The following is a 26570-nucleotide window of genomic DNA, read 5'->3' on the forward strand; positions in this document are numbered from 1 at the left end:
AAATCACCCTCTGACCAATAGCATTGCCGACCTTGTCAAAGATTAGCTAGAAAAGAATCTGGGGTTGGCGAATTTTCGCAGGCTTGGAGACAGCTGCAGAAAGGTAAACTTGGCAGTACTGGTTTACGACCCTGCCCAGCTTGGTCTACATTCCGGGCGACGGGAACGTCGCGGGCCGTTGATGGTGTCATTAACTCGATTTGATCTGAGTGGAAGATCCGAGAGGGCATGAGCTCGTGGGAAACAGAGACCCCGAAATGAAATGTCACGGAGAAGTGGCGGATGTCTCATTATGAACCGTGTCCAGCCTGTCGGAATCGCTCCCACCCTCTCTCTCCCTTCGGAGCGCCACGTTCTAGACGAGCAACGGTATCGATATCGAGAAGATAGACAAGACCCTCTCTTCATAAGCGTACCCTGTCCTCGGAAATCGCAGTGAGTTAGTTAGACTTTGGCCCAGCAAGTCCGGCCCCCCCCATACGGAGTATTGCAAGTGCGACTCTTGTCTTGCAGGTCCCACGGCCCCGTCGTGATTTTGGGAGCTGGCCCGGAAGCCGCGGTTGGAAGAAGCCTGGGTGTCAGTGTATTGATGATAGCGGATGGCTTAAGTGGCTGGGGGAGCAGCCAAGCGACGTTGAAGCCGTCCGTAATCGACAATACACGACGCGAAGCGAGTCAGACTCTGTTGAATAAGTACAACCATGAGAAATCAGATGACAGGATGCGAGTTAGCTACTACCACCACCACTACTAGCTGACAGTGCGCGGTGGTCGTCTGACTCTGACATGAAGTCTGATATGCTCGAGACGGAAGGTCGTCGAGGTTCTTCTGCTGAGGCATACATGCCTGACTCGAGACTCGAGCTAGTCGAGCTCTTGTTCCTGCATCGTACCTGCAGCAAAGACCGGAGCTTTCTTAACTGCATTTGGTAAGTAGGCACGCCGTACAACGTAGTACGTACGTAGTAGTACCGTCGTAGTACGTACAGTAAGTACAGTACCGGTAGAAGAGTCAGAAAACGTTTGGCCCGCAGCCCCGATTCGCTGGACCAGAAGCGTGCTGCCGGGCCGAGGAAGACGGCAACGACTGGGTCGCCTTCATTTTGGCACCGCACCCACAGGCTTACCGTACGCAACGCTACCGAGTGATGTCCCTGCAGGGGATCAAGGGTGCGAATGCTGGACCGCTGGTGTTGCCCTATCCCGGCGCCGTCGATGATGGGTGTCGACCCCAGCAAGCGGTTTCCAGCGTGTCGCAACGGGGGCTTCTGGAAGCCCAGGGCACAGTGGTCTCCATCGCACCGCACCATCTGGCCGGGCGATGAGCCGATCGAGCAGATCGAGCAGTCGAGCAGAGAGCTGTGGTATTGGAGTTGAAGTGGAATTGAAGCTGAGATGATGTTCCGTAGTTGTACCGGTATGAGGGTTGGTGTTGGTGATGTTGGTTTGGTGATGCGAGAAGAAAGTTAGAAGAGCCGAGGCAACAAGGGGGTCGAAGCAGGATACAAACCAAGCTAGGCCAAGCGATGCTGCTACTTCGGACTGTACAGTAATATGGTTATAGTTGTATCATTATACTACGTACTACGTACGTAGTCGGTATTATTCCATGCACACCTTGATGATAACCAGCATAATGGGTAGACCGTCCAGACTGTACAGTACAGCACAGTATAGTACACTACGTACCAACCTCTGTCAAAAGCAGCAAGCAGCCGAGCCAGGCAGTGTACGGAGTCTCTACCTATCTTTGCTTGTACAGCTTGTATTAGGTTATGCAATCTCCCTGATGACTTACGGATACTTTCTACGACTACTACTCTGCACGGGTAGATGATAGATACTCCTAGCACAGGCCATACAAGTTAATAGCCATAGCCATAGCCATATCCAGAGCAGCCATACGGAACCGGATAGTAAGACTGACTTGACTTGACTGACTGACTGAACGACTGAACGACTGACGGACTGGCTGACTGGCTGACTGGCGGGCGGGCTGTCTGGGGCGGCCCAACAGCCAGTTCGGGCGGGCTGAGGGACCGAGGGACTGAGGGACAGGCGCAACACGGCATCTTGTCATTTGCACTTGTCCTTTGTGACCTATCTGCCGGCATGTACCAAGCCTGGCTGGAGGGCTCGAGCCGCTCTCACCTGTCTGTCTGTCTGTCTGTCTATCTGTCTATCTGTCCGTCTGTCCGTCTGTCCGCCCGTCTGTCCGTCCGCCCGTCCGCCCGTCCGCCCGTCCGCCCGTCTGTCCGCCTGTCCGAGCACTTTCATCAACGAAAGAGATGGGAAAGATGGGAATCCGCAAGTTTCCAAACGCGGGCAGCTATCGCCCTATCGATTAGGCGATAAAAGTCCCGAAATAACAAGACTTTCCCCCACAAATCCTGACAGTTTCAAGCGACTCGCTCGACTCGCACTTGGGGATCCGAGTACAGGCAGTATCCTCGTTAGCGATGTCGAACTACCAGTAGATACCATGAATCTATGACTGCGCGAATTCATTTCCCTCCGACTGGTAGAGCCTCTCCGCCAATAGCGTTGAGCGGTTCGAGGTTGGAAGTTGGAACTCCAGATCCGGCGAGACCTATCCCGCTATCCAGCTGTACTCACCACGCCCGCGTCTGTCTCGTAAGCTTGGTGCTCTTCTTGGGCCTTTGGATCGGCTTCCTCTTTCGTAACATATCGGCAAAAGGTTTCGGAAACACCAGTCGAGGTGCTCGTCAGTCAGTCACCTGCAGCCAGCCCAGCCAGATAGGACGCTTTGTTCCTGCAGGAAGCCACCGGCAGCCGAAACACACTTCGTACTTGTACCTGAGATATGACATATATCATGGCCATTGGCCCTGGGTGAACTGGCACCGGGATGCACAGCGGCGTGGAGTATGGTAACGCACGCACATATAAATATCTACCTATATCATCACTTCTGTCTGACCCGGCCGCGAGCGGCGCGAGCGGATAGCAGTTTCTCGACATGCTTTGCCATCCCATCCACGACGCGTGTCTCGTCTCGTTCGACATCCGTTCCATTCATTCCTCGGTGTGCGGAATGTCTTCTTGTTTCATAGACGAAGACTGTTCGCCCCGAACGCGGGGTAACGGATCCCGATCCCAATCCAAATGTGCTGAAGATAGTTGTCGTAGGTAGTACCTAGTAGTAGCTGGAGGGCCGAAGAGAGTTTGCCTATCGATAGCCAGGCAGGTCCGTGAGCATGATTATACTTCGCGACTGTATCAAGAGGAGGGGCCGATAATAAGAATTTGAGATGACGATTACTTAGTAGTAGCAACGATGCTTTTCGAGGAAAAAACTATCTGTCCAGGTCTGATCGCGGAGACTAAGACTACTGCGGCCAATAAATCAGCCGTCTCGTAGTTGTAGAAGTATCCGTAGGGCAACTGCATCGCTTCGCTACCCGTGCGCGCGCTGTGGGCGTTCACGACATCATCCAATGTACGAGGTGGAGGGTGAACTCGAGTCGTGAGTGGCCCGTATGAGTGTTTCGCGTCTCGCTACGAGAATTCCTTCCATCATCTCGACGGAGATCAAGCGAATGAGGTCAAGAAGTTGCAGAAAAGGTTTTTTTTGTTTTGTTTTCCCTTCAACGTAGTACTACTAGTACCTTCTTTATTGAAGCGCCGCATGCTTTGTTTGGGTGGTGGCTCAAGACAGAAGTGCCGCTGGAAGGCTGGAGCATGCTTCTTCCTGAGTCGCAGCATCGCATGAAGTCGTAGGGAAGAGGACCTACTCTATGAAGCCGATGTCCATGCTGTTGTGATAATGCCACGCTGAACCCGACCGAATCGCTTCTATCGTATGCCGGCTATGCAGGAGCAACTGCCAATAGCCGGCCCAGATGAAGTGTACTGTGGGTTTTACTTGTATGATGAACGTACTACTACGTAGTAGTACGTAGTACGTACTGTAGTAGTAGTACGTAGTGCGTAGTATGTTCTGGTGTAGCTTTATTTTTAGGGTTATTCTTAGGCGAGCGAAACTAGTGACATTTTTCGTTGTCGCGAGTGTAGGGCATTCTGTTGCAAAGTAGAAGAAGTTACTCTATTGCGAACTTCCAAAGCTACTGCTGCTCATGCCATCAAAGAGAGAGCAATCGTAGGGCAATCGTAGGACCATCTGGTCGCCACACCGTACGGATCTCCGTTTCCAGCGCACCCGCGCAGAAACTGAGCACACCGAGACAGGTAGCCGCTCCTATGTATGCATGCTCCCTCTGCCTCTCCCTCTGCCTCTGCCTCTGGGCATCTTGAGTCCCAATCATCGTTGGGATGGTGGTAGGGCGATTTCCAAATATAAGACGTTAGTACCGGTACCTACCGTAGCTGCTCGGATTGATAATAATAAGTGGAAGAGGAGCACCTCTTTGAGAAGTAGTACGAAGGCCATGGACGAATGGTAGTGATGCTTCGTGCCCAGTTATGCAGGACTCGTATGGATAGATTATGCTCCTGCTCATTTCGCGCTCCTGGTACGGGCTTATGCAGGCACACACAAATTGATGCATGCGCAACTGTCGCACACACTTTTGCCGCCGCTTTTGGGAGGCTGGTTGGAGAGAGAGAAAGCGAGAGAGCGAGAGAGCGGTGTTGTTGTTGTTGTCTTGTCGAGGCCCAGACAGATCATCGGACAATCCCAACCGGCCTGTCTGCGCCACTCGGCATCATCCAATATAGTAGTAGTAGTAGTAGTACCACTACCAGTACTATACCACCTACGACGTATAAACCCACTACAAAACAGCACTATACCCATTACCTAGATTTATCCGCCGTGGCCGGCGGCGCTGAGCTTCCCGGCAAATCGATCAGTTCGGTCGATAGAGGTACGTAGTAGATTATTGGGACGGTCCGGAGTAGAGTTGCGCGAGTAGCGTCGAACGCCAGCAGCGACAGGCATGAGGCATCCCGGCCTCGTCCAGTTTTCCAGCTTTAGAAAAAAAAGCATGTTCGACTCTCCACTCCGCACTCCGTGGCCCCAGCAGGTACTGTAAACTGTACTATCCTGTCCTGTACAGTACTGGTACTGGTACAGTACAGTACAGTACAGTACAGTACAGTACAGTACAGTACAGTACAGTACTGTACTGTACTCTACTGTACTATAGAACCACCCCAGCCACCGTGACCCAGGTTCCAACGGCCCATCCATGGCTTGCTTTTCCTCCGGGTCTGCCAATCAATCCAAGCCCATCCCATCCCAACTTTCATGCTACACTAGTAGCAGTTGTAACTTCGCTCCCCCTGTAAATATCAACATCCCCAGACAGCCTGCTAGGTTGCTGTCCAGGGAGTGGAAGTAGACAACATGGCCACTGGCTACTACTTCCACCCCTCGACCCGGCCTTGCTCCCTATTGCTTCTTGTACCTGGCTCCATCTCCACCCTCAACTCTTCTCATACCCGCTTCACTATTCACACCCTCCCAGTTGAGACTCCCCACTACCATCTCCCCCCCGGTTGCTCGCCATGCCTGCGTATCCCCCTGCTACTCCGGCCTGCCTATCTTTGTCTCTGCTATCACACTCGTGAGATCGATCTACTACTACTTTATTCCAGGGTCCCGTCACCAGCAGATTCGTTTGCTCCTCAGGTTTATACCCACCACCGCGAGATCGTTCTTCATATACCGACCGCCCGTTTCCTATTTTTCTTGTAACTCGTTCCCTTGGATCATCAACGAAACTCGCGCTTGTTTATATCTTCCTCGCTCGCTTCCGTACCTTCCTTTAGCATCTCGCTGCCACTCTGCATTCCAGATCTGTACACCACCCGTCGAGTTCCTCTAGAAAAGCATCCACCCGGGAGACATCAACCAAACGTTCCGGTAGCATATGTGTAATCAACGACCTCGTCCATACAGCTTTTAGACAGTGTGGAAGACTTCAAGTACCGTCGTGAAGCCGCTCTTCAAGCTTCCTACCATCTTCCGAATCTGGATCTTTCAGTCTCCCAGGTACAGAAATCAATCTCAACGCTTCGAAACATAATCAACAAAACTTGAAGGCAATCGCAACCTGGTATGCACTACATACCCTCGACAGATGGAAAAGATTGAGCTGGACAGAACTCGGCTGACACGATCCAGGCCGGACAGAGCATCTTCCTTGGTTTGAAGCCGTCGACATGGACTCCTCATACGCACAACCCCCGCAGTCGATGGGCCAGTCGCCCTTCTTCTACTACAACCCCGACCCAAAGCCTGACAATCGCCAACACGGCCATTTCTCGCATCAACCAAGCAACACTCAGGTGCCAGTCTACCACCCACACATGCAGCCCTTGCCTTCGACCCCGATCTACCCAAGACTGAACTCGGGATGCTCTCAGCCTGCCATGCACCCGCAGATGTACAGCAACGGGTACCCGGTCAACATGAAGCCCATGGCATCTCCTCGCCCAATGTATCATAACCAGAAGCCCATGATCATGATCCAGGAACACGACCCCCGCACGATCCTCGAATCCGACGTGCACGAGGATATGTACTACTACCCGTCAACACCTCCGATGTCCGCCTCGGGCAGTTCGATCGGCAGTCCGAGCAGCTGCGAACTCATGCCTACGTCCATGGACGCCGTCTTTTTCGGACTCGACGGCTTCGAAGGCGCTCAGCCGGGCTGCCACGGCGAGATGCTGGCCGAGAACATGATCTCCGGCGAGTGGCCGCGACGCGGATCCCCCCCCATGACTCCAGGTATGTTTTTCTCCCGCTCTCTCTCTGTGCGTGGCCGTTGCACAGGCAGCATTTAGCCATGTGCATCTCCGTGCATTTGCCGTGCTTGCTTTGCTCTGCGTTGCTTCGATCGTTCCCCCCACAGCCTGGGGCGAATCGGTTGATTGGTGTTTGATGTTTATTTTTGGTCCGAGGCTGACTCGACTGTGTGTGGTACCAGTGTTCATCCAGCCCAACTCGCTTACCAACGGTGGGAGCGCTAGCGAGCTTCTAGCTGCGACGGCGTGTCCCTCGCTTTCGCCGTCCCCATCCCCGTATCCCCGATCAGTCATCTCCGAGCAGGAATTCGACTTCGACTTCTGCGACCCGCGTAACCTGACTGTGGGCGCTGGCATATCTCCATCTGTGGCGGCATCGACGTCTGCCTCCGCAAACACGCCGCAGGTCAAGACCGAAACTGCTACACACGCCGAGTTCCCGCCTCTGCCAACCCTGTGTGCCGGAGACGACGAAGAGCACAGCTTCATGCTCGGAGCTGAGGCCGATCTTCATGCAAGGACATTTGATTTCTCGACCCCAATCACCCACCACGGGCTGCCCACATTCGATCAGCTATCCGAGCTCGACTCCGAGGAGGACTTCGTGAACGGTCTCGTGAACTTTCCGTCCACTAGCAACGCCCAATTCTTTGGCACGAAAAGACAACGCACCAGCTCCGGATCCGACCTTGTCACCCTTGACCACGAACAATTCACTAGTGAGGACGACCTCGAGGAGTTTGAGGAGCTCGACAATTCGGAACAATTTGCGACTGCGTGTCTCCCAAGTCCTCCGGCTTCTGGCTCTGAAAACGACAGCAAGAAAGAGAAGAAGAAGAGCAAGAAATCCTCCAAGAAGGCCCGCGGCGACGAAGACAGCTCCGCGTTTGACAACCTCGTCAGATCTCGCAAGTACACCGTCTCAATGGACTCTGCTAGCGCTGCCCCAGCCCAAGAGAGCGCCACCGAGCAGCCACAGTCCACTTCTCCGAGCCAATCTGGCTCTGATGGCACCACCGCGAACAATGGAGGACAAGATACCGGTGCCAGCTCTGATGCAGGTAACGCTCCACAACAGCCCTCTACCAACCGCAGAGGCCGCAAACAATCTCTCACCGAGGATCCATCCAAGACCTTTGTCTGCGAAATCTGCAACCGCCGCTTCCGACGTCAGGAACACCTCAAGAGACATTACCGCTCGCTCCACACTCACGACAAGCCTTTCGAGTGTCACGAGTGCGGGAAGAAGTTCTCGCGCAGTGACAACCTCTCGCAGCACGCTCGCACTCACGGCAGTGGTGCCATCGTCATGGGCGTCTTGGAAGATGGCGAGTTGCTTGATGATCACACTGAATCCGCGAGTGAAGGCGAACACATTGGCTCAATGGGCAACATCCTCTACAGAGTCGCCGCCGCCGTTCCATGCAGTGACAGCTCATCTTCAGATAGTAGCACCGACAATGAGAGCCAAGGTCGCAAGAAGCGCAAGCGTTCCGAGTAAAAACCTTCCCGCCCTCAAGATACTCTGGGTGAAGAAACGCCACACACGAATCTCACGACTACGGATACAATCTTCTTACTCGACCAACGCTACCTCTTACGCGCTTCGTCACTAGGGAAAACTGGAGTCTCACGACTACCATGATGCTATCATGAGGCTGGGGTCTGCACTTATACCAAAAAAGTCTTGCCGTGTTTTATTCTCTTCATGATCTTCTCTTCTTGTATCAAAATTTCTCTTCAAGACTTTCGTGAATCGATTTAGCGTGATGATGGGACATAGGTGGGAAGTTGGAGGCGCGCACTTTGATATGGATGCTTGGATTGGTTTGCACATCTACATTCCTTGTAATATACTGCGACGGGAAGCTGGCTCGACCGTCTTGCATCAACCGCATTCTGCTCTACGCACCTTCCCGACATGTCCTGGTCTTGCCAGTAGTAATGGTCTCCCAGCTAGGAGTCTGTTTTATGTATACAATTCCACTGCAAAGGACTTTCGACACAGGCCAGAATATATTCCATTTGCTAGTGTGCCGTGCCCCATGAAATTTGATATACTGTCCAGTGGCCGACCATCACCGCCCCTCTTAAGCTAGAATCACCTCGCACGCAAACCAGAATTGAATGTTTGGGGAGTTACTCGTGGTGTTCCCCACCGGCTGGCTCTCAAGGCAATTTCCTGGGTCACCTGATCTCTTCGGCAGCAATGCTTCACCCACTTCAATCGAAAGTCTTTTCGTAACCCCTCGGCACAAGTCAACACATGATTGCGAGCGATATGGTCCTTCGAAAAGCCCTGCCCAATATTTGTGCGTGAAAACACGCAAAAGTAGCACCAAAAGAGTTTCTCGGCTCGGCAGCGGCCTTGCCCAACAGCCGGCCACGAACGGTATGGCCACCAAATCACTCCAAGTCATCGCGCTGATCTCAGGCGGCAAAGACAGCTTCTATTCTGTTCTCCACTGCATCCAGAATGGGCACCAAGTCGTGGCCCTCGGTAACCTTTACCCGGCGCCTCCCGCGCCGTCCAGTGCCGCCGCCAATCACTCAGCCGAAAGCGACGATGAGCATGACCTGAATAGTTTCATGTATCAAACGGTTGGTCACACGGTGATCCCGCTGTACGAACAGGCTCTGGGAATCCCGCTGTATCGCCAGCAGATCATTGGGAGTGCGGTACAGACGGGCATCAGTTACGGGTTTGCCGATGCTGGGCACGCTGGAAAGAGGGCTGATGAAGAGGGATCAGCGACGAGGGACGGCGAGGGTTTGGAGAGAGGAGAGGACGAGACGGAATCGTTGGTGCCTCTCCTGACAAGGATCATGGCGGAGCATCCTACGGCGAATGCGCTCAGCACCGGTGCCATCCTCTCGACGTACCAACGCACCCGTGTAGAATCTGTGGCCTTGCGGCTGGGCCTCACGCCTCTGTCTTACTTATGGCAGTACCCGGTCCTTCCGCCGGGAGCTCAGATCTCGCTGCTGGAGGATATGCAATCGGTGGGCCTGGACGCGCGAATTGTCAAAGTCGCGAGTGGTGGCCTAGATGAGAGCTTCCTCTGGCAGAATGTTGCGAGTCAGCAGGTCATGAGGCGAGTTGAAAAATCTATGAGGAGATTTGGTACGGATGGAGATGGGGCCGTGCTTGGAGAGGGCGGCGAGTTTGAGACTCTGGTTGTGGATGGACCGGCATGTCTGTTCAAAGGTCGAATTGAGGTTCTAGAGAAGGATAGGAGGGTTGTCAGAGAAGGCGGTGGGTCAGCCTGGCTGAAAATCTTGGAAGCTCGAGTGGTGATGAAGGGCTCTGTGGGAGTCATGGAGAAAGAGTGTCGAGTTCCCGAATTGCTCGAGCCAAGGTTCACAAAGATTCTCGCTGCGCTTGAGAGGGGGGGCAATCATAACAGCTCGCTAAATTCATGGAGTACACCGAACGGATCCAGAGCAACTCCATTTCTACCTTCACCAATCCTCTCTCCTTGGCAAGCAAAAGCTCATCACTTGCTTCACTGGAGCGTTACCGCGAAGAGATCAGGTCCAGGCTCAGATGAGTCCATTTCCGTCCAGGCCAGTAGAGCCATAGAAGAAATCGCCCAGCGTCTCCAACTCGCATCCCTCCAGCCAACATCCATCGTCGCAACAGTCATCATCCTCCGCTCGATGCAAGACTTCGCTTCTGTAAACAAAGTACGTTGCCCCCTCTCATAACACTTGTCATTAACTCAAACCTCCAGATCTACGGTTCCCTCTTCACCAAGCCCAACCCCCCTTCCCGCGTCACCATCTCCAGCGGCTCCCTCCTCCCAGACGACACCTCCCTCATCATTCACCTCACACTCCACGACCCACCAGCTCCATCTACCCACCCACGCAAAGCCCTGCACGTACAATCGCGCTCCTATTGGGCACCCGCCAACATCGGCCCTTACTCACAAGCCATCTCCGTTCCCGTGCTCCCCTCCCTCTCTTCCTCCTCTCCTCCCTCGTCACAAAACTCCACCGTCTTCATCGCCGGCCAAATCCCGCTCATCCCTCACACCATGACCCTCCCTCCCTGCTCACTCACAGATACCCCCCACGCAACCGCCGACTTCAATCTCCAAGCTGTCCTCTCCCTCCAACACCTCATCCGCATAGCGCAAGAAACACACGTCAAGTGGTTCACCTCCTGCGCCGCATTTCTCCCCTCCGGCCCCCTCCACACCATCGCAGCACAAGCGCGCATCCTGAGCCAAGCTTGGAAAATGCTGCACACGCCTGGCGAGCAAGGCGACGACGAGGATGAGGAGGAGCAGGATCGGGATTTATGGGAAGAGAAGCATTACGCGGGGATGGAAGTGCGCGGGGCGGGGAAAGCAGCGAGGAGCGTGCCGGACTGGGAGGTTCTCAGTAGCGTTCATGATTCTGAAGAGGAAGAGGAGAGGTGCCCGCCGTTCTGGAGCGTGGAGGTCGAGGAGCTGCCTCGGGGGGCTGGCGTGGAGTGGGCGGCTGGGTGGGGGGTCACGGGGGGGCCTGTAGAGGTATATTCTCTTCTCCTTCTCCTTCTCCTTCTCCTTCTTCTTCTCATTCTCCTTCCCATTCTTCTTCATCGCCACAGTATCCCTAGCTGATACATACAACGCATCACCAAATAGCTCTCCTCAACAAGAAGCGAAGAAGGCTGGACCCTCCACCAATGCACCTTACGCGATCTCCCCCTCCTCGTAGCCATCATCACAATCGAATACTCGACGCAGATTTCCCTCCTGCACGCCAGGATGGGAAGCGTCTTCCAAGCCTTGGAGCTGGCGGGAGCAGCACAGAAGAAGTCGATTTTCGCAGCCTATATAGATGTGTCTGTGTCTGTGTCTCTCGAAGAAGGCGTGCTGCGCAGCAGTAACGGTAGAAGCGGCATTGGTCGTGGTGCCGGAGGTATCGGAGGTGCTATCCCCTGCCGAAGTATTTGGGGTGCCGATGGGAGGAGGTTGGCAGCTGTGATGCTTCTTGATGGTGTCTGACCGAACGAAGTCCAAGTCGATCTAAACACCAGATCAGATCTAATGTGAACATAAAACATACCCATGCCTTCCTTCTACCTTCCTTCTGCTCAAAACAAAACCTGCACTCGTATCCGGATCCCTATCTTCGTTTGTATCTCCTCTGGATATTCCTATTCCTTGCACTTTCGCTATTCGTCAATAGATGAGATGGATAATTGGTATTCTTCTTCTTCTTCTCCCCTCCTCCTTCTCCTCCTGCTTCAACTCCCTATATATATATATATATATATTTTCCCATCCTTTATTTACTCCTCAGATCAAACACACACACACACACACACACACACACACCCAGCAAACACACCCCGCAAACACACACAAAACACACCCAGCTCCGCCCATCTCCAATCCTAGGTATTTCTCTTGAAGTTTGTGTACAAATATGTACCAATTTATTTAGTATTTTTTTTTTTATTTTTTTTTTTTTTTTTTTTTTTTTGGTGTGGGGGGGGGGGACCCAAGACCCAAACCCAAACCTATAGCCAACCAGATCAGTCTCCAACCTAACGAACCCGTCTCGAGATCCAGCCGAGCCCAGCCGAGCCCAGCCTAGCACCTCATCCCATCCCATGTAGAAAGCAAAAGCAAAAGCAAAGAAAGAAAGAAAGCACATAATCGAGCGGTAGCGTGTCGTACGCAGTACAGTGCAGTACAGTACAGTGCAGTACAGTGCAGGATCAGAGAGGGAACGGAACGGAACGGAGCGGAACGGAATGGAACGAAAGGAAAGGAAATGGAAAGAAAAGAAAGGGAACGGAACAGAACAGAACAAAATAAAACAAACAGGATAAAGCCCATCCCATCCCATCCCATCCCATCCCATCATCTTGTATGATGGACAAAGGGAGGGAGGGAAGAGGGAAGGAAAGGGAAGGGAAGGGAGGTATATACCTATACAACAACACGCGACCTGTCTGCAAGCACGGCAAGCACTGCAAGCAGTCGGTCATCCTCCTTTCTTTTTTCGGTTCGGATATGAAATGGGATTTGAAATGGAATGGAAAAACCGGGGGAGGTTTTCAATATTTCAAATTTTAGAAATCTCAGAATTTTTTTTTCAAATCCCAAATCTCACACCTTCTACCAACCACCTGCCCCCTTCCCTCCAAAAGAGCTATCCTCAATCTTCTTCTGGCTGCCGCCTCCGCCCCGCGTCGACTTCTGCTGGGCCGCCTCGTGCTTGCGCAACTCTTCCGGGACGCGCGAGATGGAGCTCTTGGTCAGCATCTGCTTGAGATCGTACATGACGTCGGCGTCCTCGTTGCCGAGGAAGGTGATGGCCACGCCGCTGTTGCCGGCACGTCCGGTACGCTAGAATGGTGGCCGTTAGCAAAAGTGTATGTATGTATGTATGTATGTATGTATGTAGTTCTATTAGAGGGGAGGAGGAGGAGGGGGGCGGTGGAGGGAAGGGGGGGGGAAAGATGATACGTACTCCGACTCGATGGGTGTAGCTCTCGATGTTGGTAGCCATGTTGAAGTTGACGACGAGGCTGACGTCGGGGACATCGATACCACGACCCGCGAGATCAGTCGCAACCAGCACGTTCGTGGCCCCGGAGCGGATAGACGCCAGAGCAGCCTCGCGCTGCTCCTGGGTCTTGCTACCGTGCAGGGTGACGGACGAGAATCCCATGTGTTTGATATCACGTGCCACGGCATCACAGTTTCGCTTGATGTTGACGAACACGATGATGGGGGGTCGGAATTCTCCCGACGCGAGAATCTCGTTGAGGCGCTTCTTCCGCTTGTCTTCGCCGGATACGAACTCGACGCGCTGCTCGACCGTCTCGACGGCTTCTCCTATGTTCCCAATCGTGACGATGGCCGGTCTCCTCAGGTACTTCTTGGCAATCTTTTCAACCGCAGACGGCATGGTGGCGGTGTACATCATTGTCTGTCTGTACCTGTCCTTTCCTCCGATGTGCTGGCTCATAGCTTGGGCGTCCTCGGCATCTTCAGTGTCAGGCTTCTCGTTGGACACGGGCAGAGCATCGAGGATCTTGTTAACGGAATCCTCGAAACCAAGATCGATCATGCGATCAGCTTCGTCCATGATGATGTAGCAGCATTGGCCCAGAACCAAGACACGTCGCTCAATACAATCCACCAGACGACCTGGGGTTGCAATGACAATCTCTGCACCGTTCCGCAAGTTGTAAGATTGCTCCTCGAGGGCGTGTCCACCGACAATGCTAACGCAAGTAAAGCCAAGCGGGGTTGCAAACTTCTTCGCCTCCGTCTCAATCTGTTGAGCCAACTCACGAGTTGGCGCAAGAATGATAGCGTAAGGACCGTCGTTCTTAGTCAGGTCGTTCAACTGAGGAAGTTCCGAGATGTAAACCAGCAGCGGCAGCAGGAACGCAGCAGTCTTTCCGGATCCCGTCACTGCAACACCAATCAAATCTCTGTTCTGTAAAGCGATGGGTATAGCAGCTCTCTGGACCGCAGACGGCTGGTCATACCCAACTTGAGCGACAACGTCAAGAAGGCGTTTGGGCAGTCCTGATTCCCCCCAGTTCCGCATCGGATTGGGTATGCTTCCACCTTTCGTGCTGATGTTGAAATCTTCCTTGAAGATCCGCCAATCCCTCTCCCGCATGTGCTCCAGTTTCTTCTCGCTCCAATGCTTCTCCAGGGAGTTACGTCCACCGGCGTCTTCCTTTCGGCGTCTCTCCATCTCCATAATCTCCCTCGCACGCGCGGTTCCTGCCTCCGCATCTCGTGCCTCCAATGCCTTGGCATACTTGATCACGCCGCTCTCGTTAATATCTTCCGCAAATCCACCCAGACGTCCTCGGCCAAAGAAGTTCGCCTCCGAGCGCGTCGAGTAAATGGGATTGTAGTCCGGACTCGTATCTTCCTCTGCATTCCACTCAAAATTGAACTTCTTCTCGGTCGTTCGCCTCCTCTTCTTGTTCGCAGAGAACGTCGACAAGTTGGTCTCAGCACCCATGTACCGCGTCCGAATAAGAGCAGCCTGTGTACTCTCTCCATTCGCAGGTCGCTTTTCTCCAGCCAGATGAACATTCTTAACAACAGGCGCAGCCTTCGTAGGCGCGTTATGCCCGCCCCCTCTATCGCCACTCTGTCGCTCTCCCCCAGCCGCCCTCCCCGAATGGTTGTTCCGTCCAGCAAACGGCCCAGAAGGCGGATCTTCATAGCGCATCGCCCGAGGGCCCGTAGGGACTGACGACCTATCCCGGCCATTCGCCGCGTACTCTGCAGAGTCCCTCCCATTTCTCTGCGCGGGGCCACTCTCCACGAACATAACCCCGCGAGCCTCAGCCCCCTTCTTGCGCCTCGCCTCCTCGACTTCCTTCTCCCTCTTCTCCAGAGCGATTTTCTCGCGTTCGGCCTTGGACAGGAATTTGGGCTGTAGAATCACACGGTCAGTACGTGTTGCGCCACAGTGAACTAGACATGCTTTGTGAACATCGCTACCAGAGGGAACAGTATGGGAGCGGTAGCGTACCTTTGCTGCGGCTTCGTCGGCATCTTTCTTCTTCTTAAGAATGTCCTCGATGCTGAGCGGTCCTCGGTCCCGCGATGCGCCCCATCCTTTCTTCTTCTTTGGCGGCTCTTCTGGGGGCGGGGGTAACAGTTCCGAGGGCGGCGGAGGGGGGAGATCGCTGGGCGGGGGTGGTGCGTCCGAGTCTGGAGGGGGAGGGGGGTCCATCGAGTCTGGAGGGGGTGGTGGAGGGGATGGTAGCCTTCCGTTCATGTTGGCTAGAGGGGGTAGAATCGGTGAGAGGTTGCTGAGATTCACAATACCCGTCAAGGAAATACCTCGAGCCTTTCGATTATAGTTGGGAGGAGCGAGGGCAGTAGAGAGTTAAAGTCGGAGTGATTGATTACCTTTATGGATAGATGGAGTCGCGATGAAGCTCGAAGTTCGGACGAGGCTACAAGGCTCCAAAAAAAAGCTCGCCAAGCGTAAGATTCCCTTAAATCACAACAGTCAACGCCGTGAGTTCCAGCTCCATTGGAACACCAACCCAGAACCCCAAATTTGTAGCCAACATGGCAACACATGCGAAACAATACATCCAGCTCGCAGAGCAGCTGCCCCCTCGGCTAAGCCGATTCTTCGCGCGCTACCCGCCACAAGCCATCGTCTCCTCATCCACCTCCTCATCCACCTCCTCGAGCCCACCTCCTGCCGTCGACTCGAGCACTCCCATTGCGGCTACCGTCCCAACTCCGGCGGCAGGACAGGATGGATTGACGGTGCCCTCCCCGTTTCGGGCGCAGAAGAACCCCATCACTGGTAAATGGCACGACCCGGTGTTCTCGCTGCGGCGACAGGCGGACCTGCTGAAGCTGGCACGATTACATGGCGTGGAGGAGCTGATGCCGTTCTCGGTCAAGAGCACGGAGGAGAGGCTGCGGAAGAGGATGGAGAACGGGCTGAGGGTCAAGGGGACGGGGATTGGGCAGCGGGTCAAGGGGAAAGAGTCGGAGAGGACGCTGAAGGGACGGTACGTTGGAGCTCCTCTTGCATTGCTCTGGGTGCTGTGGATGGCCTTGGAGAAGGCGAGAGTGCGTGCTGATGGTGTCTTGATACAGGTTGGAGAAGCGCAGACAGGCTATGCTGGAGATGCCACAGATGATCCAGACGTGGAAGGAGGTAAGTTGTCTATTGAAGGGGGAGGGGGGGACTGGGTCACGGCTGCTAACCATCACTGCAGAGAGGTCACGGTCGTGGATGGAAGAAGTGGCCGAAATAGAGGCATCGCTGATGTTGGCGATCCGAAGCAGTACACCTGGAAGGCGGAGATATCTTGTACCCACATCACATTCAAAGTGCCATGCGTGGGCGCCGGCGTTACGAGCCTGTTCAATAGAAGACCATTTGTACATCAGGCCCTCATCTTCGTACTGGAAAAGGCTTCCGGGATATCATGTATTAAAGATACTCCTTCCCCAGCACCTACCTCGCATCTCATCTCCAGAAGCCTTCCGGTGCAAAGGCAGCAGTTCAGCCAGGTATGCCTGGGATGCAGCTGGCACATCACATGCTCGATGCTCACTCAAACCCCAAGGTTTACGGAACGTCTCAGGTCTCGTGGCCACCACGCAGGTAGATGTTGAGATGCAATGTACTCACTCACTGCTGCGGCTGCGGTTTGATATCAACGAAGCTAGCTAGCTCCATGACCTTACCTGTATCTGGTGGCAAGTGCCATAGATGAGGTCACTCCGTAGATGGGCAGGCAGGTCGGGTCTCTCTGGGGGACCGGTAAAGGTCGCGGGGCTTTTTCAGGCACCGGTCACGGGGCTTTCCACGTCCTGTCATGTTCGACTTTGTTCGTCTACGACTAACGGACCGGTATCTGCCGATATCAATCAATCCCACGGAAATCCGGTTCCGTAGGGAGGAGGTTTGATGGATTGAGAGATATCCTCCGTAACCTCGCCCACCTCCCCTCCCCTCCCTAGCTTCCTTACCAGTAGTAGCGAGAAGTCAATTGACATGTGAGATTGACAGCACATGCACGGGATACGGTAGCGGTATGTACTATGATCATTGGTATGAGACCTTGCACCAACCATTCCGTTGATAAGTAGCGGTAGGTACAGCAATTGCTCCGACATATCCTTCCTACCCCTCCTGCCCTTTCCCCAACGGAAAAATCCCAATCCCAATCCAAATCCAATCCCAATCCCAATCCAAATATCCCCAGCCTCCCCAGCCCCAGCCCCAACGGAAACAAGCGAGGTTTTGGATATCCCTGCGCCACATCCGTCCGTCGCCCGGCCTCTGATTCGCTGATCTGGACGTCGTCGTTGCTTTTGGGAATATCTTGTGTGGGCATGGCACTTGGCGGTGAAGGGGAAATGTGGAGGAGAGAGAGAAGAGGTACAGGGAGGGAGATTTCAATCCAGTATGCAATTGATGCAGCAGGATCAGGATCTGTGTGTTGACATTCCGACATGTGTAACCGTGGACGGGATGTGGAAGAGAACGAGGACGAGGACGAGGATTCTCTCCCGAGAGATGTTGGCATGCACCGACATTCAGCATTGACCGTAGATGTACTACGTAAATCGAAGAGGCGAATGATAATCAATGTAGTACCGTACCGGGTACTGTAGTAGTAACAAGTAGCAAATGTGTCTAAGCGAAGCGAGATACTGACTTCCTTCATGTGGCGTGGCGTGGCGATATCGATAAAAGGGTTCTCGAAAGTGGAGAACTGTCTAACAAACCCTGGACAGGGCGAAAAACTTGGCGGCACACCACGGAATATCCTCCCGACTCTTCTTCAGAATAAAAGCCTCAACTTCCTTCTCCTGCCCGCCTTGACCTCCTCTTCTTCTTCCAATTCCTCTCTTGAATATCATAAAGCAACCCTCTGTTTCCCACCCTCACCTGCTCAGCTCAGTTGGTGGCTCTTCCAAATCCCCCCCCCGTGTCCTTTGTACGTTCCCATCCTTAAAAAAACCCCCCATCTCAATTGAACCACCACTCTGACACATTGACCAGCTGTCTCGTCCCACGAAAACTCAGCTGGCGTCCGAGTCCCGATACACAACAATTCGTCGAAGGCCACCATTTCAACTCGTCCGACTATCCTTTACTCCCGTCGAATAGCTTCCACGCTCACGACACGACTTGATCGATTTTCTCCTCCTCAACTGCATATAATTCCAGTCCAAAGCTCTGCCCGCACACAGTCCTCACCATGTCTTCCACCGCGGTTCCCCAACACCTAAACGCCGTGAAGCGGACGGTTACATCCACCGGGAACGAATCCTCGCCCTCCACTGCTGCAGGATCCCCCAATGACACCCCCAGACAATCACCATCTTCGACCTCGCTGTCGTCAATGTCGTCCCTGGGAGATGTGAAGGACCAGGGCTACGGAACCCTCCTCGATACATACGGCAACAAGTTCGAGCTCCCAGACTACACGGTCAATGATATTCGTAACGCGATTCCCAAGCACTGCTACGAGAGGTCTGGACTGAGAGGATTGGGCTATGTTGCTCGGGATATTGCCAGTTTGGCCACCACCTTCTACCTGTTCAACAGATTCGTCACCGCCGAGAACATTCCCAGCACTCCAATCCGCGCTGCGCTCTGGTTCGTCTACACTGTTGCCCAAGGTTTCTTCGCCACTGGCCTCTGGGTTCTGGCACACGAATGTGGCCACCAATCCTTCTCCACCTCCAAGATCCTCAACGACACGACCGGATGGATCTGCCACTCGGCCCTGCTCGTTCCTTACTTCTCGTGGAAGATCTCCCATGGCAAGCACCACAAGGCTACTGGCCATCTGGAGCGTGATATGGTATTCGTCCCCAAGACTCGAGAGGTTTACGCCAGCCGTGTTGGAAAGCTTGTCCACGAGCTTGACGAGTTGACCGAGGAGACTCCGATGGCTACGCTCATCCACTCCATCGGACAACAACTTGTCGGATGGCCCTTGTACCTCATCGCCAACGTGACTGGCCACAACAACCACGAGAAGCAACACGAGGGCCGTGGGAAGGGCAAGGTCAACGGATACACTACGGGTGTCAACCACTTCAACCCAGCTAGTCCTTTGTACGAAGCCAAGGATGCTAAGCTTATTCTGCTGAGTGACCTTGGAATTGCCATTGCCATTGGCGTTCTCGTCTTGCTCTCCAAGACCTATGGCTTCTCCAACATGGCTGTCTGGTACTTCGCCCCCTACCTCTGGGTGAACCACTGGCTCGGTAAGTCTCACGCTCCCTGAACCCAATGTCATCTTCTGACACACCCCAGTTGCCATCACCTTCCTCCAGCACACCGACCCAAGTCTTCCCCACTACACAGGCGAGAGCTGGAACTACGTCCGTGGTGCTGCCGCAACCATTGACCGCGAATTTGGTTTCATTGGCCGCACGCTCCTCCACGGCATCATTGAGACCCACGTCCTGCATCACTACGTCAGCACCATCCCGTTCTACCACGCCGACGAGGCCACCGAAGCCATCAAGTCCGTCATGGGGAAGCACTACCGTGCCGACGTCCGCGGCGGCTCCCTTGGATTCTTGAAGTCGTTGTGGAGTTCTGCCCGATGGTGCCAGTGGGTCGAACCATCTGAGGGCGCTGTCGGAGAAGGCAAGGGAGTGTTCTTCTTCCGCAACCGGAACGGGCTTGGCACGGCACCCCTGAAGTTGAAACCCGCCAACTAGACCGAATAATGATAATTCTTGACTTTAAACAGGCGTGGGATTCTGCGCGTGCATTGGCATTATTTGGTTGGCTTCTCCTTTCTCGAGTCCGGCGAGTCGGAGGATGGGTGTTCTGGCGTCGATGTTCTTCCCCTCCGACCGAATTTGCGAGCTTTGGGGAAGGCTCTGGTGTGTCTGGTATGTAGAGATGGAAGAAAAGGAGGGAGATATGCAGAGGAAGAGAACTGCGATCGATAGATGGGCTGGGCTGGTACGGGCTGCTTTGAAAATAACACCACCTAGATTAAGCTGTATAGAATCCGCTTTCGAGTCCTAAAAAGAAATGAAATGAAACGAAGCTCACATTTTTGATTTCTTTTTGATTTTGAAGATTTGGTCGCCAGAGCTCAGGAGCTAACGGGAAAAAAAGTGACTTGGTTGATGTAAGCTACCTAGCTCCGTGACTTGCTATCAACTGGCGGGAACAGAATGCAACCCCCTCTCGCCCCCCCACCCCCTTCTCCAGAGATATCAGCATCTCAAAGCCAAAACCAAAGCCAAAGCCAAAGCCAAAGCCCAACTTCAAATCACCGCATCAGATCACATCATCATCACCTCTCCCTTGAAGATAAGAAAAGAAAAGAAAAGAAACCCCTCCCTTTCCCCGCCCCACCACCAAACCTCTCTCTCCCCACAGCTCGCGTCCAATACCGGTAGTCAGTGAGTGCGCTTAACTTTTTTCACCTGCGCCCTGCGGGCTCTCTCGGTAACAATCAGGACAAAGCGTGCAAGCAAGCAAGAAAGCAAGCAAGCAAGCAAGCAAGTGTCGAAGAGCCTGCAGGTAGGTACTAGGTAGGTAGGTACTAGGTAGGTAGGTAGGTAGGTAGGTAGGTAGGTAGGTAGGTAGGTATGTGAAAAGTCAGCGCGCGCGCTGATGGTTATACTAGGTACTAGGTACTAGGTACTACTACTGGTAGGTACAGTACTAGGTAGGTACAGTACTAGGTACAGTACTAGGTAACGTATATTGAGAAGAGAAAGGGGGGTGGTGCAGGGAGGGGGGGGAGATGAGATTTTAAAAAATTTTAAGAAAAAGGAAAAAGAAAGGAAGGAAGGAAAAAAAAAAGGGGGAAAAAAGGAAAAAAAAAAAAAAAGGAAAGGGGTGAATAAAAGGGGGAAAAAAAAAAAAAAAAAAAAAAAAAAAAAAATTCCCCCAAGGGAGGAAGGGAGGAGAAGAAGAGGACGTGGATAGCGGTGGCATGGTAGGCTGAACCGCAACCCAAACCCCAAACCCCATATGGTCAGTCCGCTCGCTCGACCGCCCGTCCGCTCGCCCGCCCGCCTATAGAATGGAGAGCGAATGCCGCGATGCCTACCGGTACTACGACAACGACGACGGGAGTACCTGCGATGCTGACTGACTGACTGACTGACTGACCCCGGCGAGACGTCCAAAACCCATCCGTACGACTACTGGGAAGGGCGATTATCTTGAGGTCTTGATCTTTTATATCGGACTTGATTTTTTTTCCTTCCTTCGCTTAGCTTTTTAGAATCACCTATGCACCGACCGGCATGCCCGGCGCTCGGCTTCATCCAGCCGGCGTTCAGTCTTTATATCCCCCTGACGTCTATGTGTGCACACGCAATGGAGATGGCAGCAAGAAGATACCGCTTCTGATCCTCACTTGAGGATAAGCAAGCGCCGATAATGTCAGGAAGAAAAGGGAAAAAAAAAAGCTACAGATAACATCCCTCAGGATTCGATTCCCCCCTTATGGCATAATCTCCTCAGTCTCCTCGACAATCTCCTCGACAATCTCCTCGATAATCTTGTCTTCACTCTCATCCGTCTTAGGAAGCAGGTCCGCCACAGGGTCAGCTGGTAAGCCACGAGCCTCACGCTCCTCAGCGACATCTTGAATGGTCTCCTGTCTCCATGCCAGCCACTCGTTAAGCAGACGGCGTCTGTGCTCCACGACGGCAAGATCGGCGGATGCGAAGCGGTCGAGATCCTCTTGGTCGAAGATTTTGCTGTACTCGCGGAGGTTCTTGCGGATCTGCTTCTGCTCTTCCTTCGTGAGGAGGGACGGGGGGCGGGGGCGCCAGAGCCATTGCTTGAACTTCTCGACTGGCTCTTCGCGGAGTTGCTCGCCCTTGAAGTCGTACAGGTGGTAGCCGTTCTCCATCTGTTCGTGTGTTAGTATGTATATGGACAGCTCAGCGTAATGGCTATACGTACAGCGTGCTTCCAGACCGAGGCACTGGTAGCGACGAAGCGACCCGTTGGGTCCCAGTCAATGTCAGTGACACCATAATGATCAGCAGTGTTCATGAGTTGAAGGTTGGCGGTCAAGTCCTTATCGCTCTCTGGCCTCTCGCCCTCGAAGTCCATGTCGTAAAACTCCATCTCGAAACTTTGCTGCGAGTGAACGGTAGCAACGATGACGAATCGTCCTTTGGGTGACCAGTAGATGGCATTGCTATTCTTCTTGTCGTATGTTCGGATGTGCTTGAAGTTACCAACACCAGCACCCTTGACCTTCTCAGGGCAGTAGAATGCAACCGAGGTCTTCGGGGGGACAGCTGATGGGGCAACAACTTCAGCAGTGGTGATGATGACAAAACGGTCTCCCTTGGGCTCCCAGGCAAAATTGATGACGGTGTCCTTGATCGAGTCGACAACCTCAACGGGTACTCCCTTTTCGCGGACACGGAAGATTTCCAGACTGGTGGCCAAGGACTTCTTGGATTTGGAGTGTCTGTCGACCTTAACGCAGAGATAGTCTGCATTTGATTGCCAGTGGAGCTTTGCATCAGTGACACTGAAGAGGTTGAGAGTTCTGACGATTTCCTTGGACGGGATGCTCATGAGACCGACTTTTGCGGGGTTGCTACCGATCTCAGGGGTCCAGAAGCAGAAGAGTTGTTCGTACGTCTTGACACCCTCTCTATGTGGTGTAGCCGGAGCCCAGTCAAATTCCATCACACCGTCAATTTTAATTGAGGTCTTGTCCAAAAGCCCCATTCGAGGCAATTCGTAAACGGAGATAGATGTACCTTGAGTCAGACGTGCAACGTACTTGTCATCGGCAGACCACTTGAATGCTGGCCAGACGACCTTGCGCTTCACTGGTTGGCCAGCTTCGTCGACAGAGTTACTGGGAAGATCCAGATTTGCGAACGAACGGAGTGGCTTGCCAGTCTCGATATCCCAGATGACATAGTTCTTTCCATCATCATCGACCGACAGCGCTGGATGGCCTTCCTCACCAATGACGATTGGCCGATTCGACCATGTTGTAATGTACTTCTCTCCGGGCGAGAAGTCGACCAGGTTGACGAACGGATGGGGAAATCGCTTGTATCTGGTCCAAGATGCGCCGCCCCAGAGCTGAACACCCTGTTGATGCATGGACGTGAGATATGTGCCCAAGGGAGACCATTGCACAAATGATTCAGTCCAGTGTTGACGGTCGACAATGCTCTCGGGCGCATCCTTCTCGTTATTCCACAAGACCTGGACCCGGTCATCCTTGTACATAACGAACTGGTCCCGTCCGCGGCCACTCGGATCTGCCAACCAGGATCGCAAGTGCTCCTTTTCTTGGAACGGTTCGATCTTGGGGGGCGTGTAGTTCTCGTCGATGCGGCCTTCTCGGCCAAATCGCTCAATGTCCGTCAACTTGTTCACCCTCAAGACGTGCTTCTTGTCCAAGGGAACGCCATCAAGTTGTTTGCATGCCGCGAGGGCCTCCGCGGGGGTAGAATATTCAACGAACGCAAACCTGAAGGACAATCAGCAGAGAGAACTTTGCGCGCACAACAAGCAGTTGAAGTATACCTCTCTGATTTCCCACCTGAGAGTGGCATGTGAATCGACTCCTCCTTGACCTTTCCCACGGGCTCAAGCTTCCGTCGCAAGAACTTGATCAGCTTGGGCTTTGTTTCCTCCGTGACCTCGGGCAATCCATCGACAACGACGAAAGCGTCCAGTCCCGACTCCAGCTGAACCTCGAATTTCTCTCGCAGATCTGAAAAGTCGAGCTCCTCCTCCTCATCGTAATCCTCCTCCTCGGGATCTGGCAGATGGTCGAAGCTCGGCGCCATGATTGCGGCTTGATGCGACCTGCGGTCTCGGTGTTTGAGCGTACTGCACTATTTTCTGTTGAATTGTATTGTGAGTGTCTCGTACTCTTGGTTGGGTCGGGCGGGGTTGGTGGTGTTGTTCGTACGGAGTAGGGAATGGTTTTGGCGCTTTCAAAAATACCCCACTTTAATTTTTCGATTTGTGCGCCTGGATGCGGGATGCGGGATGTCGGCCAGGGTAGAAGCCCAGGAATGGTTTCGCAGCTGCAGAGCAGAATTATTTAGAGGAAATGATTCTCTTGGGGGATTTTTACGTCAGGTCAAGTCGATAACGGTACGCTACTTGTTAGTCAGAGAAGAATGAGTTATGCGAATGTTAGTCGAGTTGAGTTGAGTTGAGTCAGTCGGGCAATTCTGGTTGTAGTGGGCGGCCCCGCGACCACTTAGCGAGGATCATATAGCGGCAGCGGTCTCAAAATATTTGTGTAGACGCGAGGCGCGACAGCGGGAGCAAAAGTTCAACACGAGTACCATACCAACAATACACACCCAATATGGCCTCCTTCAACCCCACGCAGATCTTTGATGACGGTACCACAGAAGAAAAGGGCGAGAACGCTCGTCTTTCTGCGTTCGTTGGCGTAAGTCACGCAGCTTGAACCTGCTTCATCAAACACTGACTGTTACTTCTAGGCCATCGCTGTGGGCGATCTAGTGAAGTCTACCTTAGGTCCGAAGGGCATGGACAAGATCCTCCAGAGTGCCTCTACGGGGACGATCTTGGTTACAAACGACGGTGCTACAATCCTCAAATCCATAGCTCTCGACAATGCTGCCGCCAAAGTCCTAGTCAACATCTCGAAGGTCCAGGATGACGAGGTTGGAGACGGAACCACATCAGTCACAGTGTTAGCTGCTGAGCTACTGAGAGAGGCGGAGAAGCTGGTAGACAAGAAGATCCACCCCCAAACGATCATCGAAGGTTACAGAATAGCAAGCCATGCCGCTCTGGCAGCCCTGGAGAAGTCTGCGGTGGACCACAGCAACAATCCGGAGGCGTTCAGGAAGGATTTACTGGCTATTGCGCGCACAACTCTGAGTTCTAAAGTCTTGTCCCAAGACCGGAATCACTTTGCAGAGTTGGCTTGCGACGCTGTGCTGCGGATGAAGGGCTCCTCGGATCTCAGTCACATTCAGATCATCAAGAAGGCCGGTGGAAAGCTCCAGGACTCCTATCTCGACGAGGGATTCATTCTGGACAAGAAGATTGGTGTCAACCAGCCCAAGAGATTAGAGAAGGCCAAGATTCTGGTAGCAAACACTTCCATGGATACGGACAAGATCAAAATATTCGGTGCCAGAGTCAAGGTTACTTCAACAGGCAAGCTCGCCGAGCTAGAGAAGGCAGAGAAGGACAAGATGAAGGCCAAGGTTGAGAAGATCAAGGCGCACGGCATCAACTGCTTCATCAACCGACAACTTATCTACAATTGGCCCGAGCAACTGTTCTCTGATGCTGGAATCATGTCCATCGAGCATGCTGACTTTGATGGGATTGAGAGACTGGCTTTGGTAACTGGTGGAGAAATCACATCCACATTCGATCACCCCGAACAAGTGAAGCTCGGCCACTGCGATCTTATCGAGGAAGTCATCATTGGTGAGGATACCCTGATCAGATTCTCAGGTGTTGCAGCTGGCCAAGCCTGCACTATTGTCCTTCGTGGAGCAACGGAGCAACTTCTTGACGAGGCTGAACGATCTCTTCATGACGCCCTGGCAGTCCTGTCACAAACTGTGAAGGAACCACGAACCACCCTCGGAGGCGGCTGCGCTGAGATGTTGATGGCTAAGGCTGTCGAGGGTGCCGCACTCAAGGTTGATGGAAAGAAGCAGATTGCCGTTGCTGCATTCGCTACCGCTCTTCGTCAATTACCTACCATTCTTGCCGACAACGCCGGTTACGACTCCAGTGATCTTGTCGCCAAGCTCCGAACCGCCATCTACGATGGGATGACTACGTACGGCTTGGACTTGCTCACTCCAGGCGGCGGCATTACAGACATGCGCGAGCTTGGCGTGATTGAGAGCTATAAACTGAAAAAGGCGGTTGTATCATCTGCTTCAGAAGCTGCTGAAGTAAGTTCCCCTCTAATGTGTTTGAAGCCGTGCTAATGCGTGGCAGCTGCTGTTGAGGGTGGACAATATCATACGTAGTGCCCCACGGAGACGTGAGAGATGATTGATGAAAGGTCGGAGTTCTCTGTATTATGAAAGGGGAAAATAAATTTGGAGCGTTGTAGTGTAGTATACCATGGATCATATTGCAACCTCAACAGTTAAACCAAGCGAATGATCTCGGATGCATCCTGACTTTGGAATCATGGATGGAGGTGAGGTTTGTTAGTTGCACAGCTGCCGTGATGGATTGATCGGCGGCGCTCGGGACATTGCCGCTGTGTCTCCCCGATCTCTTTGAATGGCGATATGCCTATTCAAGGCCCGTTTGAGACCCGCATAAGGCTTTGTACATCCATCTCATCTCACCTAAAGAATTCC

General features: G+C 53.2%; 8 protein-coding genes across 8 annotated transcripts; 6 read left to right on the forward strand and 2 right to left on the reverse strand.

Annotated features, from left to right (window-relative positions):
* Positions 1 to 5490: 5490 nt before the first annotated feature.
* L3040_008991 (uncharacterized protein) lies at positions 5491 to 8236 on the forward strand (the record flags this gene model as incomplete). Its single annotated transcript, XM_066155796.1, has 4 exons — positions 5491 to 5549; positions 6028 to 6041; positions 6110 to 6718; positions 6918 to 8236. The coding sequence occupies 4 exons, from the start codon at positions 5491 to 5493 to the stop codon at positions 8234 to 8236; spliced, it is 2001 nt and encodes a 666-aa protein (XP_066010085.1).
* An 893-nt stretch (positions 8237 to 9129) lies between these two features.
* L3040_008992 (uncharacterized protein) lies at positions 9130 to 11732 on the forward strand (the record flags this gene model as incomplete). Its single annotated transcript, XM_007296128.1, has 3 exons — positions 9130 to 10422; positions 10470 to 11255; positions 11370 to 11732. 3 exons carry the CDS (start codon positions 9130 to 9132, stop codon positions 11730 to 11732), a joined length of 2442 nt encoding a protein of 813 aa, XP_007296190.1.
* Positions 11733 to 12854: 1122 nt separating this feature from the next.
* Positions 12855 to 15498, reverse strand: L3040_008993 (uncharacterized protein; the record flags this gene model as incomplete). The annotated part of the gene is made up of 3 exons (XM_066155797.1): positions 12855 to 13085; positions 13210 to 15150; positions 15250 to 15498. 3 exons carry the CDS (start codon positions 15496 to 15498, stop codon positions 12855 to 12857), a joined length of 2421 nt encoding a protein of 806 aa, XP_066010086.1.
* Positions 15499 to 15797: 299 nt separating this feature from the next.
* L3040_008994 (mitochondrial 54S ribosomal protein mL59) lies at positions 15798 to 16504 on the forward strand (the record flags this gene model as incomplete). Its single annotated transcript, XM_007296130.1, has 3 exons — positions 15798 to 16255; positions 16344 to 16404; positions 16466 to 16504. 3 exons carry the CDS (start codon positions 15798 to 15800, stop codon positions 16502 to 16504), a joined length of 558 nt encoding a protein of 185 aa, XP_007296192.1.
* A 1420-nt stretch (positions 16505 to 17924) lies between these two features.
* Positions 17925 to 18397, forward strand: L3040_008995 (uncharacterized protein; the record flags this gene model as incomplete). The annotated part of the gene is made up of 2 exons (XM_066155798.1): positions 17925 to 18199; positions 18265 to 18397. 2 exons carry the CDS (start codon positions 17925 to 17927, stop codon positions 18395 to 18397), a joined length of 408 nt encoding a protein of 135 aa, XP_066010087.1.
* Positions 18398 to 18463: 66 nt separating this feature from the next.
* L3040_008996 (uncharacterized protein) lies at positions 18464 to 19943 on the forward strand (the record flags this gene model as incomplete). The annotated part of the gene is made up of 2 exons (XM_007296131.1): positions 18464 to 19481; positions 19531 to 19943. The coding sequence occupies 2 exons, from the start codon at positions 18464 to 18466 to the stop codon at positions 19941 to 19943; spliced, it is 1431 nt and encodes a 476-aa protein (XP_007296193.1).
* A 1754-nt stretch (positions 19944 to 21697) lies between these two features.
* On the reverse strand, positions 21698 to 24032 carry L3040_008997 (uncharacterized protein; the record flags this gene model as incomplete). The annotated part of the gene is made up of 3 exons (XM_007296132.1): positions 21698 to 22111; positions 22165 to 23710; positions 23767 to 24032. 3 exons carry the CDS (start codon positions 24030 to 24032, stop codon positions 21698 to 21700), a joined length of 2226 nt encoding a protein of 741 aa, XP_007296194.1.
* Positions 24033 to 24565: 533 nt separating this feature from the next.
* Positions 24566 to 26253, forward strand: L3040_008998 (uncharacterized protein; the record flags this gene model as incomplete). Its single annotated transcript, XM_007296133.1, has 3 exons — positions 24566 to 24652; positions 24705 to 26150; positions 26197 to 26253. The coding sequence occupies 3 exons, from the start codon at positions 24566 to 24568 to the stop codon at positions 26251 to 26253; spliced, it is 1590 nt and encodes a 529-aa protein (XP_007296195.1).
* Positions 26254 to 26570: the final 317 nt, after the last annotated feature.

The sequence above is a fragment of the Drepanopeziza brunnea genome (assembly GCF_022702325.1).
Source record: "Drepanopeziza brunnea f. sp. 'multigermtubi' strain 214-2 chromosome Unknown ctg19, whole genome shotgun sequence".
In the NCBI taxonomy this organism is placed as follows: domain Eukaryota; kingdom Fungi; phylum Ascomycota; class Leotiomycetes; order Helotiales; family Drepanopezizaceae; genus Drepanopeziza; species Drepanopeziza brunnea.